The 17,930-nt window shown below is 38.3% G+C and overlaps 1 protein-coding gene across 4 annotated transcripts in view; it reads left to right on the top strand.

The window, feature by feature from the left end:
* The first annotated feature begins 923 nt into the window (after positions 1-923).
* Positions 924-17,930, top strand: part of PCF11 (PCF11 cleavage and polyadenylation factor subunit) — a 24,032-nt gene continuing 7,025 nt past the window's right edge. For 2 of the 4 annotated variants that reach the window (XM_031681405.2, XM_006197475.4), the window contains exons 1-9: positions 924-1,116; positions 4,841-4,966; positions 6,880-7,068; positions 7,418-7,612; positions 8,567-9,684; positions 10,097-10,277; positions 10,390-10,480; positions 11,384-12,948; positions 14,834-14,933. In XM_031681405.2, the coding sequence (XP_031537265.1) occupies positions 925-1,116; positions 4,841-4,966; positions 6,880-7,068; positions 7,418-7,612; positions 8,567-9,684; positions 10,097-10,277; positions 10,390-10,480; positions 11,384-12,948; positions 14,834-14,933 (3,757 nt within the window). In that variant the 5' untranslated portion in view covers position 924. Of the gene's footprint in view, positions 1,117-4,840; positions 4,967-6,879; positions 7,069-7,417; positions 7,613-8,566; positions 9,685-10,096; positions 10,278-10,389; positions 10,874-11,383; positions 12,949-14,833; positions 14,934-17,930 lie in introns of all 4 variants that reach the window. The other 2 variants (XM_031681404.2, XM_031681403.2) reach the window with 1 other exon arrangement.

Here is a 17,930-nt window from a genome sequence, read left to right as displayed (position 1 = left end):
TGGGAATCAGCGTGCTAGAGCAGACTCCAGTGCTCTTGCCGAGGTCGGGGTGAAGCCGGGTCCCTCCTCCGGGTCTCAGTTCCGCGAGGGACAGTCGGCCGCGGCGGCTCGACCCGCCCAGGCTCTCGGGAGCACCTGAGACAAGAACGAGGTGGGGCCAGTGGCCTCAAGCCCCGCTCGGCTTAGCCCCCACCCCCAGCACGGCCGCCGAGGAAGGCGGAAGAGGGCATGATTGACGGGGCCGCTCAGCAGCTAGGGCTTTGCAGAGGGTGGGACGAAGCAGGGACGGCTGAGCTTTCCCCTTAAACTGGTTGGGTTGGGTCGCGGGAACAGCCTCCCCCAGGCCTATTGGCCTCGCCGAGTGGGTTGTTATGGTAACAAATGACCGAACAGTCCCTTATGAATCGGCCAATGAAAGGGGCCGTCTTTTCCACCCCACCTCTGGGCAGTAGGTGTTGCGAAAGCCCGGGTAGGATCCCGAGAAGAAGGTGTCGGGAGGTTCAGCGGAAGGGCCGGGGGCGGGGGCTTGTGACGTTAGCGGGCGAGCCAATCACGTCGGGCTTTATCAACGGCCCCGCCCTTTTACCGCACATTTCCCCTCCCCTAGCTCATTTCGCACGACGCAGCGGTTGGGAACACAGACATTTTCGGAGCTGGAGCCGCCACTGCCGCCGCCATTTTGTGTCTGTGGAGAAAGAAGCTTCTGTGGCGGCTGGAAGTGGACGGAGATCACCCGTGAGACGGCGGCGTTTCAAACCCGAGGTTCCCCCTGTGTCGTCCCCCAACCCCCCTCCGCGGTCAGCATGTGGTGAAGCCGGAGCCGCGAGCGACCCGGGGAGAGGAAGAGGAGTCGGAAGGGAGGCGGGGTAACGAGAGCGGCTTCAGCTTCAGCTGCGGCGGACCTCGGAGGGGGGCCGCGGCGCAATGTCAGAGCAGACGCCGGCCGAGGCCGGTACTGCGGGGGCCCGGGAGGACGCCTGTCGGGATTATCAGTCATCACTCGAAGACCTGACCTTCAATAGCAAACCGCACATCAATATGCTGACCATTCTAGCCGAGGAGAACCTGCCCTTCGCCAAGGAGATCGTCTCTCTCATCGAGGCCCAAACCGCCAAGGTTTTTATACACCCCGCAGCCTCCTATTCTTCTAATACTCCCTGATTTTAGTGTCAGCCTCATCCCAGGTCTCGCTTCCATCCGAAGGGGGACAGTGTTCCTCCTCTCCAACCCCCACCCCAACTCAGGCTCGGTCTTTGGCCCAGGCTTCGAGCGTGGGCCTCTCTTGGGGGAGGGAGTGGGGAGGTTAAAGGGTGGAGTCCCACTTCCGCTTACCAGCTCCCTATTTAGGCCACCGCATCGTGTATCCCGACACACACGCTTTGAATAATGAAGCCCTTTGGGGGAGGGGGAGACCTAAAGGCAGTTTGTGGTGTGGGGAAGTAAGAGTTAAAGCCATTTTAATCTCCTGGGAAGGTGGGGAGTGGTTCCTCCCCCGTTTGCCCCCCCCTCCCCGCCCGGCCCCTGTACCCTTTTGGGTAATTGTGCTCTGTGGGTTGGAAGGAGGTGAAGGGGGACCTGGGAGCGAGCTGTTGGTGGGTGGGAACAGGGCACTGGCCCCGAGTGGAGCAGCCGCCTGTTAGGAGCCCAACATGGCGCCTGAAAAGCACATGATGCGAAAGGGAAGAGAGGAGAATCCATTCCCTGCCAGCCAGGCAGCTGCTCACACCCGTCAGCCCCGTTTTGGGGTGGGGGCGGCTAGATATAACTCTTCTTCTCCTATCGGAGGGTCTAACTTGCCCCCCAAATACGGGAAGTTGGGGTAAGGGTGGGGTTTGGGGGTGGGGTGGGGAGGAGATCTTATCCAACCTGTAGGTGGAGAACTGGCCCACTGGGTAACAAGTACTTGCAGTTTTTTTTTTGAAAAAGTTCAGTCCCTCCTCCTCTTCCTTTTCTCTTTTTTTCCTCCCTTCCCTGAGAGTGAAGACGTGCTTTGCTTCACCCCTTGACAGCAGTGGTCCTTTGCCACCCTTTATTTCCCTGTAGTCCTCCTCTTCTGTGGATTCATGTGGGAGCGATATGTCATTTAAGTAAAGTTACTGTTAAATTTAGTTATCATACTGAGTTTTAATGGCTTCCCAGTACTTCATTTTAAGTTATTTTTCAAGTTTGTACTTATGGTTTAGTTTTTTTCTAGTTGTTAGTGATTGAAATTACCAGGATGAGCCTCCTTTTAGCAGAGTGAACCCCTTTTAAAAGGCCACTTTAACAACAACCACCAATATATATTGTTTAGAGGCGGTTTCTGTCTAGTGTAAAACTGAGTGGTCTGACTTTAATAAATGGTTTTGAAATGTGTGACTGGTATTATAAAATTTGTGAATAAAACATATAAAATATGTATTTGTCTTTTTTATTTACCTTTGTAAGGTGTAGAATTTGTTTCCAAGACTTATTTTTATCTACGTGGTTGTGTGTTTTTAACAAAAGTCTTTAAGTGACTTGGGTTCATTCTTTAGGTTCCATCCACTCTTTTGGGTAAATCTGTTCACAAGATACACGGTTTCAGGTGGTCCTTTCATGCCTTAAAGAGGACAGAAAGTAAGGTTTGTTTTTCTTTAAAAGGCCCAACAAATTTGTCATGCTGTCTGACAGCTAAAATAAAAGTCCTCATTCACCTTTTCCTGTGAATGTCTGTGTGAAACAGCTATTGTTCTTTTTTTAAAGTATGAGATTTAAAAAGGAAGCATTTCTCATACTCAACATCCTTTTTATTGATAACCGCAAACATGTTGGACGTGAAAACTTAGTTTTTGTCTTGTTAAAGGCTTAACATTAAATGCCTTTAAAAAAAACAACTGCATTGCCGTTTAAAAAAAAAAACATCGATTTTTAAAATCCTACCTAGTGTTTTTTGGGATTACTAATATTCCACAGAGCCTAAAATTTTAGCAGTTTAGGTTGTCACTCAAAAGACCTGTTTCCTTGCTGGTTTTTAATGGATCCAGAAGACCTTCGAGAAATGAAAACTAAATGCTGACTATAGTGACTACACTAAAGTTTGTATTTATGTATGGCTACACAGAGTGGCGAAAATAGTTAGACTATTTGCTGATGAAAGACAGCTGAAATTTTTTTGGCACACGCTTTCTGGTAATTTTGTAAAGCCAGATTGAGGAAAAGATGTAAAAGTCACTTTGGGGAAATAACCTTAATCAGGGTTGGGGGTGAGGGTGAGGGGAGGGATTTTCTGTCATTTGGTAGCAAACTGGCTTGGTTTTGTGTTTCTGGAGGTGAATGCTTGTGTCCTTACCCTCTAGCGTCTCAGCATTACTAAACTTAAGAATTCACACTTAACTTGACCCCTCCCATGAGGCAGCAGTAGTGAAAAAATACTACATATAAGGATTCACTTGTACAATAAAAAGTTAGCCTACTGAACAGATTTTGGTTTTAAAGAGAGCCTGTTTATTTTCATAAGTACAACAATAACTAAAATGGTATAAAACATGACATGGTAAGATGAAGACACAGCAATGAAGCAGTTGACATGTTGGTACTTAATAGTTTACCCACATGCAATGGCCTTGTGAAACCCTTTTTTAAGATAGTACTGTAAAAGAAAATTTTAAGTTATTCAGAGGTTTCCTTAGTCAACTTTGGTTGTAAAGGTGTTATCAGAAGCAAGAGCACTTCCACACACTTGTATGGGCAATTGGTTTTGTGAAATAAGATGGCATTGTGTACTGCAGAACTGTGTCTACCCTAGCTACAGGTAGCTATGGGCAAATTGTTCAGGGTTAAGGTTCCTATACACATGGGAAGGGTAAATGGGGATAATTCTGTTTTTGTTTTTAAATCATGGGTGTTCCTGTGGAGTGGGAGTTAACGGTTTATATGGTGTGTCTTAATGCTCCTCAACAAGTCTGTGAACCTGCTGATGCTTTCTGGAAACTTGCTGTGCCTTCTAAAAGCCAGTAATGGGTAGGCATTCCAGTTGAGCTGGGGCCACATTTCTTTGCTTTGGAAAGGGCCACCTGTATCGGCATCATCACACTGGCTCTGCACAAATTTAGAACCCCTGGTTTGTGCGTGTCAGAGGAAAAGTGTTTCGACGGAGAGTCTGTGCTGTGAAGAAAATCTTCAGGACAAATCCTGGTTTCCAGAGTCAAGTTCAACCTGATTTACATGACTCAGCGGCTGCTCCATCCAGTTTTTCTTGTATAAGTAACAACTTGCACCTTCCTGCATGTTCCTGTGCAAGTTTAAAAGTGTTTTTTGCCATTAACTTCATATGTGAAGTGTACTTTGTTCATTGGATTATAGAGAAATAATCCTAATGATGTTACAGGTAACAAAGGCCTCGTAGACTTTAACATATAAAATATGCCTATGGAAATTAGGGTTTCTGCCAGAGGTCTGGAAACTTTGTTTCATTGAGGATAGGCACAATTCATCATAAGTTAATGTGGGTCACAAATCTTACACTTGGATTACAGAAAATACCCTGTCCCTTGTTTTGGTCACTTGAAACACAGGTTTTTTTGTTTTTGTTTTTTTTGACTATATGGACCTGACAAATCCATTGACTTGAATGAATGTACTAGAGACTCTGTTTTTCTTCCTGGTAATTCTGAGCTTATTTTGTGTGCTCAACTAAAGGTCATTCGTTGTAAGGTGAGAACTTGAACACTTAGTTTTCATAAAGTTAATATTGACTCAAAAGTATTTAATATCCACAAAATAGAGGTCTGTATTATAGGTTAAAAACTCACTTTTAAAAGTAATTTCTTTGGTGGCAATTCATTATACTAAACTTCTCAGTTTCTTTTTATTACTTCAGGCTCCTTCCTCAGAGAAGCTTCCTGTTATGTACCTTATGGATTCTATCGTGAAAAATGTTGGAAGAGAGTATCTCACTGCCTTTACTAAAAATCTAGTTGCAACATTTATTTGTGTGTTTGAAAAGGTATATATACATTTAGAAACATTTGAATTTTTAAAAAATGTTCCCTGATTAAATAAATACTTGCCTTTGTGTTGGGTTTTCTTGGGTGGTGAAATGTTTTATTCTCTTAAACATTTACCATGCTTAAGTTAGTATTTTATGTTTAAAGCAGATTCTAGGTGTTTTACATTATCCATTCAAGAGTAGGTGGATTTGCTTTTAGAATTTTTTTGGATTGAATTTGTTCATTTGATTGAAGATCTGTTTAGTCAATAGGATATGGGCAAACAGATCTGAAGCTATCAAGAGTACTCCAAATTTAATTGTTTGGGTTTCTGGTGTTAGAATGTTGACTATTTCTATCTTCAAAAAACAAAAACCAAAAAACAATCTGGTAGTGTGTCTCAACCTGTGATTGATGCCTGAAACTTTTGTGACACTTTTTTTCTGGAAATGTTTCCTCTTGTTACTTTGTCCAAGTATATTTTATATGAATGTTCTAGATATGTGTTAATGGTGGATCAGTTAATTGCTGTAGGTTATTTTGGAAATACTTACCCCCGACCCTGGCGCCTCTTAGTGTTTAGAAGAAAGGCTTATTAGTTTCTATACCTAGAGATTATAAATTCCTTCTATAACATTGTGTCTGGTAGTTTGGTTAATACAGTATTATCTTGAGGAAGACAAAGGATTTGCTGAAGTAATTCTCTTCCTGTCAGGTCTAATCTTTCACGCTGAGCAAAAGGGCATTTATTTGGGTTTGAAGATTGTTTCCTAACAAAAAATTGGTGGTTCTTATATCTTAGTAGATGTACCTTTTGTGTCTGGAGAAATCTTAACAGTTGTCAGACTTGGAGAATTGGGATTATTTTGAAAGAACACTCTATCAATTTAATTTGTTCATTAGAACAGAAAACGTGTAGTTGCTACTTGAGTAATTTTTTCCCTTTAAGCTCTTAGAGAAAAGAAATACTGCTAAGTAAGTATATGCAGAAGAAATTTGGAAAGCTGTGTTTCAAATTGTGTTATGGAGCTTGCTAATAGTGTATGGTAGACCTTTGATAAAATACTGCTTACCTGAGACTGGAGAAGGAGAAGCCAACTTTGCATTATAGAAACTAGGGCGCTAAACCAATTTCTTGATTTCAGTATGTCAAATTCATTTGGGTGTTTGGTAGCATACTTTTACTAAATCTAACTGGGCCTTAACACTGCAGGTGATGAGAATGAACTTGTAGTAAATATAATCTAAAAACTTGAATATAGTCAAGATTTTATTATTCTAAAGTTAAGAATTCAGTTTTTCCAAGTACGAGATTTCTCTGATGGCTGATTTAAAAAGTACTGTTGTTGTTGTTATGCCCATAACAAGCATGAGCAGATAAGTGGCATAAAACTGAAGCTCATCAGTGGGCAAGATTTTGTGAATTTCAGTTATTCAGCTGCCTTCCGTACCAAAAATAGCTTCTTCCTAGGTACCAACCATATTGTGTTGTAGAAGATCAGTTAATGAGATAATTTTCTTTAATTTTGTCCTACATGTAAATAGCTTTAAAAATTTAAGTCATCAGGTAAACTATTTTCTAGTTGAGTATTTGTCCAGAGTAAGAGTAATATTAGAAATAACTATATCAAGCCCTAAAATTTGGAAACGTGTTTGTTGTTCTTTTAAAAATACAGACTTGTCTACTTGTTTGCTTTCATGAAGGCTACGTAATAATGACTTGACTTTGTCTAGTTTTTTTTGGACAGAGAAATTTCTTTACATCTGCAAACAAGTAGATGTTTAATAAATTATTACTGTTGTATGTATTTATGAATGAGTAGTTTGTGTGCTATATGTGAAGTAGAAGATTTTCGGAGCTTTGTACTTTAATATGTAAAAAACATTCTATAGTAACTTAACAAGCCATAGAATTGTTCTGTTGTTCTAGGTGGATGAAAATACTAGAAAAAGTTTATTTAAATTACGTTCCACATGGGATGAAATATTCCCTTTGAAGAAACTTTATGCCTTGGATGTCAGAGTCAATTCATTAGATCCTGCTTGGCCTATTAAACCTCTACCCCCCAATGTGAATACATCTAGCATCCATGTGAATCCTAAATTTTTAAATAAATCGGTAAGTTTTAACAAGTATTGTATATAACTAATAGTTTTAACTGTCAAATTTTGACTTCTCTAAAATTTCTTGCCAGAAAAATGTCTCAAGAATACGCTGTACTGAATTAGTTTAATTAACTAACCCCCTGCAAGGTTCACAGTGCATTATAAATATTCTTGCTTAGGTTTTATGTAATATATTTATCTTGGTTTTTAAATTCCCCAACATTTTACGTGTGCTTTTAAACATGATTGACTATCTGAGACTATGGATAGTAGTAAGAGATAAGTTGATAATTTTTAGTTCCCCCTTAGCTTCCTTTATAGCTGTGAATTTTTTTTTTTTAACGAATTATTTTTTCTTGTAGCCTGAAGAGTCTTCAACACCTGGCACAGTGGTCAGTTCCCCTAGCATCTCCACTCCTCCAATTGTTCCGGATATACAAAAGAATCTAACCCAAGAGCAACTAATAAGGCAGCAGTTACTGGCAAAACAAAAGCAGTTGTTAGAACTTCAGCAGAAGAAGCTGGAGCTTGAGCTAGAGCAAGCTAAGGCACAACTGGTAAGTAGAGGAGATTTGGCATTTTAAATACTTTAAACCTGTTTTCTGATGGAGAAGGAATTATTTTGTATTTGAATTGTATTAACATGTTACTTTTATTAATGTATTTTTCTACTTCCACATATTTTGCAAATTATGGTGTATTTATTAGTCCAAATTTTTGTATCCTTATTGTAAAACTCACTTGAATATAAACTGTGCACTATTTTCTTTGAAATAGTTTTTGTGAGATAGCTATCTTATGAGATAGCACCTTAAGTTTTGTTAAAAATTATATCATGTGGACTTAATATCAGTCCCAAGATGGTAGGTATGTTGTGGCAAATGTTTATGCCTACTCTTTAATATTTTATGAGCTTATACTTTATTAGCAGAAATCCTTAGCAGGAAGCTTAGAAGCCTACAAAAAAAAAAAAAATGAAAAGAAAAAAGCCATCACAAAATTAAGGAGGCCAGGAAGATTACATAGTTCTGTGCATGAATGACCTTACAATAAGTTATTTTCTTTAGCACTTGACCTTCCCTGAGAGTGAAGGAGTACAGGAAGGCAGAATTTTATGAGTTCATTATCAATACCACTTTGAGAAGAACTAAATTTGCTGACATAGAATTCAGTTGGAATGACCTTGACTCCTGTGCAGCTGGAGTGCAGTGATTTGTTTAGTAGTTTCTTAGTATCAGTCTGGCTCAGAATTCTGAATAATTAGGAAGAAGGAGGAATTTTTCTTCATCTTATCGAAGTTATAAAAAGTAGAGGACTAGTAAGAAATAACAGACCATGTATGTGCATGACTTTTCTCATTTCAATCTTTAACAGTAGAAGTATACACTATAAATACAGTATTGAATAAGTAGATTTATTGAATAAAGCATTACATTCTTTAGTTTTCAATTTCTTGACAAATAATCTGCATATTTTACAGTTTTAACATGAACATTTATTTTGCATTTCAGGCAGTTTCTCTTAGTGTTCAGCAGGAGACATCCAACTTAGGTCCTGGATCTGCACCGTCCAAATTACATGTTTCACAAATTCCCCCTATGGCAGTTAAAGCTCCCCATCAGGTTCCTGTGCAACCCGAGAAAAGTCGTCCAGGTCCATCCTTACAAATTCAGGATTTGAAGGGAACTAACCGGGATCCCCGTCTTAATAGGATGAGTCAGCATTCTTCTCATGGAAAAGATCAGAGTCACAGGAAAGAATTCCTAGTGAACACACTGAACCAGTCTGATACTAAGACAAGTAAAACTGTACCCTCTGAAAAATTAAATTCATCCAAACAAGAAAAAAATAAATCAGGTGAAAAAATAACCAAGAAAGAACTCGACCAATTAGATTCTAAGTCCAAATCTAAATCTAAATCACCATCACCTTTGAAAAACAAATTATCCCACACAAAAGACTTAAAAAATCAAGAATCTGAAAGCACAAGGGTGTCTGATATAAGCAAGAGAGATCCAAGATTGAAAAAACATCTTCAGGATAAGACTGATAGCAAAGATGATGATATAAAAGAGAAGAGGAAAACTACAGAAAAAAAGGATAAAGATGAGCACATGAAATCATCTGAACATAGACTGGTAGGAAGTAGAAATAAAATCATAAATGGCATTGTACAGAAACAGGATACAATAACGGAAGATTCGGAAAAACAGGGGACAAAACCAGGAAGATCAAGTACTAGAAAGCGATCAAGATCACGATCACCCAAGTCCCGCTCGCCGATTATACATTCTCCCAAGAGAAGAGATAGGCGGTCACCCAAACGAAGGCAAAGGAGTATGTCTCCAACCTCAACACCCAAAGCTGGGAAGATTCGCCAGTCGGGAGTTAAGCAGTCACATATGGAAGAGTTTACTCCACCTTCCAGGGAAGAAAGAAATACGAAGAGAAGTACTAAACAGGATGTTCGAGATCCAAGGCGAATAAAAAAGACTGAAGAGGACCGACCACAAGAAACTGCAAATCAGCATTCTACAAAATCAGGCACTGAACCAAAGGAGAATGTAGAAAATTGGCAAAGTTCTAAGTCTACCAAACGATGGAAGTCTGGTTGGGAAGAGAATAAAAGGTAGGATGTTAACATTTTTAATTAAGTAGAATAATATATACATTTAAAAATACAGTGCTAATATAAAAACTGAATAATGTTTATTGGGTGCTATAATTAGTACTTTTTTACCATTTAATTTTTACAATTCCATGGGTTAAGTACCATTATTATTGCTATTTTATAGATAAGGAAACTGTGAAGTTTAGAAAGGTTAACTAATCCACCTAAGGCGGCACGTCCAAGGCATGCAAGAATCAGAATTCATGTCTGATTTTCCTGACTTCAGATCTTATGCTCTTAATCATTTAACTAACTTTTATGGTTACATATATTCATTTTAACCAGATCCTATTAAGGATCCTTAAATATGGTCCTGGTGTATTTAAACATTTTTTTTTTTTATGAAGTAACATTGCTTTTATGGTTTCAGTTTACAACAGGGTGATGAACATAGTAAAGCTCCTCATCTAAGGCATAGGGAGAGCTGGTCAAGCACTAAAGGAATCTTGTCACCTCGAGCCCCAAAGCAGCAGCATCGATTAAGTGTAGATGCCAATCTTCAGATTCCTAAAGAGTTAACTCTTGCAAGCAAAAGAGAATTACTTCAAAAGGTAGCTACTGTGCTCCCCATATAGTCGTTATTCTCCTTTTATCTGTAAGTCTTATTTTGTAAGTATTTTTTATATTTAAAATACTTGATTTCCTTTTATCACCCCTATGCAGACGAGTGAACGTTTAGCATCTGGTGAAATTACACAGGATGAGTTCCTTGTTGTTGTGCATCAAATTCGACAGCTATTTCAGTATCAAGAAGGTAAACATAGATGCAATGTACGGGATAGTCCTACAGAAGAAAATAAAGGTGGATTAAAAAAGAAACCTCTTTTGTCTGATGCTGAATTAACCTACTATGAACATAAAGCAAAACTGAAAAGGACACAGGTTCAGCATTCATTTCCAAGACTTGATCTCTTAGATCCTGATATTTTTGACTACCCTTTGACTGATGCCTTGTTGTCTGGAATAGAATGTGAGCCATCCAAAAGTAAACATGCAAGTAGGAATAGTGGAGCACAGTTTGACAGAAAAGAACAATTTAGTGAAAGAGCAAGACGTCTTTCTCCTATATCTGGGAGTCGTACTTATGCTGAGAATCTTTCACCCCATGAGGGCCGGAGAAGACATGACGAGCAAGTCTCTGCTAAAGGTAGAAAAAGTTAAATCAGATTATGCCTATTGAATCACACAGCAGTGAAGGGAAAATGAACAAGCTAAGTGGGGATGGATATTTGTGACTGTTCAGGCTACTGGTTTTTGTTTGTTTTGTTTCTTTTTTCCCTCAAAGGGAAGGGAAGGGAGCTAATATTTATAAGGCCAATATTTATATGTGTACTCTGACTTAATCCTCACAACAACCCAATGAAATGTGTAATATCCCCGTTTTACAGATAGGAAACAAGACCAGAGAGGTTAAATAACTTATTCTCAAAGTCAAATAATTAGTAAGTTGACCAAATGGGGATTTTCTTTTTTTTTTAACCCAGGTTTGTATGACTCTGGAGGGCATTCTCTTACTTGCTGCTTGATGCTTTCTTTTCCCTCCCCTCTAATAAAGTCAGATAGTTATGGATGTTTTTTGAAATATAGAAAGAAGATTTTAAGATCATTTGATATATATTCAGATTCAGGGAAAATAAATTTTTTTTCTTTTTAAAAGGTGTACGAGAAGAGCAGAGATCACCGTTCAATGATCGTTTTCCACTTAAGCGACCTAGATATGAAGATTCAGATAAACCATTTGTAGATAGCCCAGCATCAAGATTTGCCGGCCTTGATACAAATCAACGACTTACGGCTTTAGCTGAAGACAGACCATTATATGATGGACCTAGTAGGCCATCAGTAGCAAGAGATGGCCCAGCCAAGATGATTTTTGAAGGACCTAATAAATTAAGCCCTAGAATTGATGGACCTCCTACACCAGGTTCTCTTCGGTTTGATGGGTCACCAGGACAAATGGGGGGAGGTGGCCCTTTGAGATTCGAAGGACCACAAGGCCAGCTAGGAGGTGGGTGTCCTTTGAGATTTGAAGGTCCTCCAGGACCAGTAGGGACACCTCTGCGGTTTGAGGGGCCAATTGGTCAAGCAGGAGGAGGTGGTTTTCGGTTTGAAGGTTCTCCTGGTCTGAGGTTTGAGGGGTCTGCAGGTGGTTTGCGATTTGAAGGACCAGGGGGCCAGCCTGTGGGTGGTCTCAGGTTTGAGGGACATCGGGGTCAACCTGTGGGTGGTATGAGGTTTGACGGACCTCATGGTCAGCCCGTGGGTGGACTTAGATTTGATAGTCCCCGAGGTCAGCCTGTAGGTGGGCTTAGATTTGAGGGAGGTCATGGTCCATCGGGGGCTGCACTTAGGTTTGATGGACCTCATGGTCAGCCATCTGGTGGGATCAGATTTGAGGGCCCTTTGCTACAGCAGGGAGTTGGAATGAGGTTTGAAGGCCCCCATGGTCAGTCAGTAGCTGGTATGAGGTTTGAAGGCCAACATAATCAGCTTGGTGGCAACCTTAGATTTGAGGGTCCACATGGTCAACCAGGGGTTGGGATCAGGTTTGAAGGACCTTTAGTCCAACAAGGAGGTGGAATGAGGTTTGACGGTCCTTCTGTACCAGGAGGTGGCCTGAGAATCGAAGGACCTCTGGGTCAAGGTGGTCCAAGATTTGAAGGTTGTCATGCTTTAAGGTTTGATGGGCAGCCAGGTCAGCCATCGCTGTTGCCAAGATTTGATGGATTACATGGTCAGCCAGGTCCTAGATTTGAAAGAACTGGTCAGCCAGGCCCACAGAGATTTGATGGACCACCTGGACAGCAGGTTCAACCAAGATTTGATGGTGTACCTCAGAGATTTGATGGGCCACAACACCAGCAAGCATCAAGGTTCGATATTCCTCTTGGTCTTCAAGGCACACGATTTGACAATCATCCTTCACAAAGGCTTGAATCAGTATCTTTCAATCAGACTGGTCCATATAATGATCCACCTGGCAATGCTTTTAATGCCCCATCCCAAGGACTACAGTTCCAAAGACATGAACAAATATTTGATTCACCTCAAGGACCAAATTTTAATGGACCACATGGCCCTGGAAACCAGAATTTCTCGAATCCCCTTAACAGAGCTTCTGGACACTATTTTGATGAGAAGAATCTTCAGAGTTCTCAATTTGGAAACTTTGGCAATTTGCCTGCTCCAATAACAGTAGGAAATATTCAGGCATCTCAACAGGTAAGTCTGTTACAGTTATTTTAAAATTATGTTGTATGCAGATATGAACCATTTTTAATGTTTCTAGTGTTTGGGGAAGGTTTTCAGGAGATAGTTTATTGTATAGCTTGGAAAGGCTTTTTTAAAAATTTAAATTCTTTATGATAAAAAAAAATTTTTTTTTGGAAAGTTTTTAATGTACTTAAAAAAAAAAACCCACTTGCTTGGAAAGTGTAGGTTAAGAGTCATTTGGGGCTTTTAAATTTAAATTTAAATTTAAATCCAAAATTGATCTTAGTTCTTCCAGGATCTAGAGAATTCTGTAAATCTCAATCTCCTCCTTCCTCCAATCATTTTTTTAAAAAATAGACTTAAGTTTTTTAGAGTAGAGTAGTTTTAGGCTCACAGCAAAATAGAGGGTTTCCCATATACCCCTTGCCTTCACACATGCATAGCCTCCCCATTATGGTTTTTTGTTTTGTTTTGCTTTGCTTTGAAGATAGTAAAGTGTGATAAAATTGTGCATGTTTCATAGACCTCTGCTACATTGTACAACTGTTGAACCTTGATACGTTTTAAAGTAGCTGATTTTATAGACTGTTCTTTAAGAACTTCCTCAGCTTGAGTTAAGCAAAAAATAAGAAAATCAAATTGCCCATGCTTTTACAGTCTGTGGTTCTTCTTCTTCCTCTTTTCCTAACTTTCCACCACTTTTCCATCATTCCAGTCAAATACAGTTGTTTGATGTTAATGTCAACACAGCAAACTTCCAACTTCTCTTCTAAATATATTCATTAGATCACCTAAACAAATGTGTAGTCACTTGTTGCTATTTTTTGCACTTATTCTATATACATTTTTAAATGCATATTGAAATGTTAAAACAACATGCTTATAATTTGTGATTTAATTAATATTAAGAACTACTTTTGCTTGCCTGCTGAATTTACTAGGCAAATTTACTTTTTTTCCTAGGCTAAATTTACTTTTTTCCCGGTGCTGAGTCTTTCTTTCTAGGACTAATTCATTCTATACTACTAACATTGCATGGAAGAAAGTGTAAAACATGAAGAAAGGTTTTAAAAGCATGTTATAAACGTTATTGATAAAAAGCAGTCTTCTGTTGATACCCAGTGGTTTGAGGAAGTTGGCCTGCTTCGTTACATTTACTCTGTTGCTATGTTCTTAAAAGAAATGATTCTGTAATTGACAAGATACTCTAGAATGGGACTTAGACTTATACAGAATTGATGGAGTTTTTATTATGTAGGCATACCACTGAAAATTCACTGAAATTCGTTGGATACTGAACAAGGCCTATAAATGAATATTTGTTTACATAGCAGTATGTAGAAGTCCTGTCTCACCCTTGACTACAAATACAATATTTGTATGCCTGTGAAGTACATGTTTCATGACTGTTTTATCCTTTAACATTCCCTTAACATCTTTTACAGTCTACTTTGTAACCCAGAGTTTGGCCGAGCAGGATGATCATAAAGAAGTTCAGGTTGCTAATTAAAGCAGGCTTTTGACATCTGTTACGATTGTGTATAGGTCACATCTCTGGATGTCAGTTTTCTATTTGTATAATAAGGGGAAACATAGGCAAGCTAAAGTGATTTGTGTAAGGTCAGACAGCTGGTTGTTGGCTATGTTACATTTGCATGGTATCGTAAACTTTTCAAAGAAACTTCACATCTATTCTCAGTTCCTTATAATTCTGTGAAAAAGATAAGGGAAGGTATTATTGTTCATTTTTATAGAAAGCCTAGAAGTGAAGTGACCCTGATAGGTTACACTTGTAAATCTTTGTTATCATAGAAACTAGGTCTTATGATATCTGTGAATATATTAATGTAATTTGAATGTAAAAGTTTTACTTAAAACAATCCTTCTCTTCAAGGTTCTGACTGGTGTTGCTCAGCCAGTAGCATTTGGCCAGGGACAACAATTTTTACCAGTTCATCCACAAAATCCTGGAGCATTTGTTCAGAATCCTTCAGGTATGTACTTTCTAAACTTTGTGTTTTTCAAAAGACAGTTATTGTTTGATTGAATAGCTACCTTGTCAGTTTTAGAAAATGACAATTTTTAGAGGGCATATGCAATTTAGAGAAATTTAGTCTGGCTAGAACGTTTTGTTCCTTTTCTGAGTTTATTTACATAGTTAATGTGTAGTCACACTGATCCTTTTTACAACTGGAAGTGGTTAGCCAGGATGTGTAGACCACAGAAAAGAGGGAAGGAGACCTATTGGGTGGAAGCTGGAGGGTGGGATAGGAACGCAACATTTGTGTTGAGGTAAAATGAAATCAATGACAAAGCTTAGAAATCTCAATTATTTAATATCCCGAGTTTTTGTTTTGTGTTTGGTGATCCAGTATACATTAAGTGAATACTGGGGACATCACCTTGTAAGCTTATTCATTCATATGTCTTTCTGGGCACTAAAATAATTGTATACAACATGTTAAAAGAGAAGTAAAAAAAAAAACACTTCTGATTTTCTAGCCAGATGCCCATGATAAGCACCTGTGGGATGAGGCATAACAATATTATTACGGATACAGTATAGTAGATATGAGGTCTTTAAAAATAAATTTTAGTTTTAATATGTGAAAAATGAGAACTATATAAATTAAAATTACTGCAGAGTCACTGTATTGAGAACTAGCTCAACCAAATCGAAGTGATACTTGCTACTTGCTTTATTTCTGAATCATTACCATCTTCGGAAGCATGCTCTAGTGTGGCTCTGTTCAGTTTATTTACAAAGTTAGGGAGTTTTTCAAAAATTTAAGAGTAACTGTGGAAGTCCTAGCCAAGCTCTAGTTTATGCATTTGTTCTTAAACTGTATCATCACAAGAAATTCACTCAAATTAATTTGAAAACATTTTGTTTTTAATTTCTAGATTGACAATTAGGATTAGTATTTTTCATATTTTTTGTTTTCACTGTAATGAAAAGACAAGGAAAGAATTTGAGGTCTCAAGTCACAAGACCAGGGTTAGAATCTCCACTCTGCTACTTTATAGGTGGGCAGGATATAAGCAAATATCCTTTGGGGTTCAATTTTCCCTCTGTAGAAAGGATATGGTAAAAGTCAGTACTTGCCTGGGAATTTTTTTGTTTTGGAGAATCAAATGAGATAGTATATGCGAAAGTACTTTGTAACTTGTGCTATGTTGGTGTATCTTCCTTTAGAAGTCAGTGTTTTTTGTCGAGTAGAGGACTTGTATTGGGGTTGATAGCATGAGGTGGTGTGCAACAACTGCAAATTTTGCTCTTTTTTGTATGAGATAAAATACAAAACTTGGGAATATTTTTCTGCTTTCACAACCTTGGGGTGCTTGTGTATACGGGGCATAGCAGTGTCACAGAGGAAGTCACATCTTATTTCCTGCGTTGAAGGTATTAAATGAGATGTTAGGTATGCCTTCCTTCTTCAGGTTTTACTTATTCTTAAGGAGATATGAAAAGTATTCATTGTTCTGTATTCAGCTTTTCTCAAGGTTTTTCCTCAAAAATGAAAGTAAAAACACCCTTTTCCTAGTAGTAAATATACTCATGTTCATTTATTCATTCAAACAAATATTGATCATTTGCTATATGCTAGGCATTGTGCTAGGATGACTTTAGTAAGATTTGTCCTTCTAAGAGCTTTATAGTGTAGCAGGATCTATGGACTATTGTGTGCTTTTTTTTTTTGAAACAACTATTCATTTATTTATATCCTTTGATAAGCTAGATACCAACACTGGGTGCCCAAGTATGAAATTCCAAATCTGTTCTGAAATCACCTCTTCCTGTTTTTAAATGCATAGAAAATCAAATCAAATCTGAGTATGTCTAAGCTTTTTTTTAATTAATTTTTCTTCAGTGTTTTTTTAAATTATATGTTATAAATGTATAATATGATTCACAATTTTTAAAAGTTATACTCCATTTATAGTTACTATAAAATACTATATTCCCTGTGTTGTACAGTATATCCTTATAGCTTATTTTATACATAATAGTTTGTACCTCTTAATCCCCTATCCCTGTATTGCCCCTTACCCCTTCTCTCTCCCCACTGGTAACCACTATTTTGTTCTCTGTATCTGTGAGTCGGCTTCTTTTTTGTTATATTCACTAGTTTGTTGTACTTTTTAGATTCCATGTGCAAGTGATATCATACAGTATTTGCCTTTTTCTGTCTGACTTATTTTACTTGGACTGTTTTTTTTTCAAACGAATATTATATATACTGCCAAACACCTCTGTGCCTTACAAATATTCATTTAATCCTGATAACAACCTTAGATAAGAACAATTATTACTGTCCTTTTACAGATCAAGAAAACTGAGGCACAGATAAGCAACTTGATCATGTCACACAACTAGAAAGTGTAATTTCTAGTTAGAATACCAGGAGTCTGGGTCCATAGTTCATGTTCTTGTTCACTAAACTTGGCTGTGTGCAGACATGTGATTAGTTCGTTATGACTCTTAGACATATAAATAGTTAATTCTAATGAAATGTGAAGGTTAAACTATTATGAAATGGCTGTTGTAATTGACTATTGAGGTTGATTTATTAATTCATGTATTCAGACATTTCAAACATTTATTAGCCTACTGTATACAAGGCACTGTGCTAAGTATAAAGAGTAGGCAATGGTTAAGGGCTAGGATTATGTATTGTATTGTGGGTGCAAATTTCTGCCATTAGAAATTTTTAGTGGTTCAGGACCTTTCTGCCATTAAGAGGAATTTTTAGTGGTTTAGAACCTTTTAGTGGTAAGATGCATAGTAGTGACATACAAATATGTTAAAATACTGTTTTTATAGTTGAGTTAAACAATTATAATTATTAGATTAATGTTTAGCAAAATATTTAATTGGGTTGATTCTTCATGGGTGAATTTAAGAAGATTGTTACTCTTGTCTCATTTATTCAAATTATTGAAGCCTTAGTAAGCCTGACACCTGTTCATCAATAGCCTGAGCTGCTTTG

The sequence above is a fragment of the Vicugna pacos genome, chromosome 10 (assembly GCF_048564905.1).
Source record: "Vicugna pacos chromosome 10, VicPac4, whole genome shotgun sequence".
In the NCBI taxonomy this organism is placed as follows: domain Eukaryota; kingdom Metazoa; phylum Chordata; class Mammalia; order Artiodactyla; family Camelidae; genus Vicugna; species Vicugna pacos.
The sequence above is the reverse complement of the archived record's forward strand: the minus strand, read 5'-3'. Positions and strand labels throughout refer to the sequence as shown.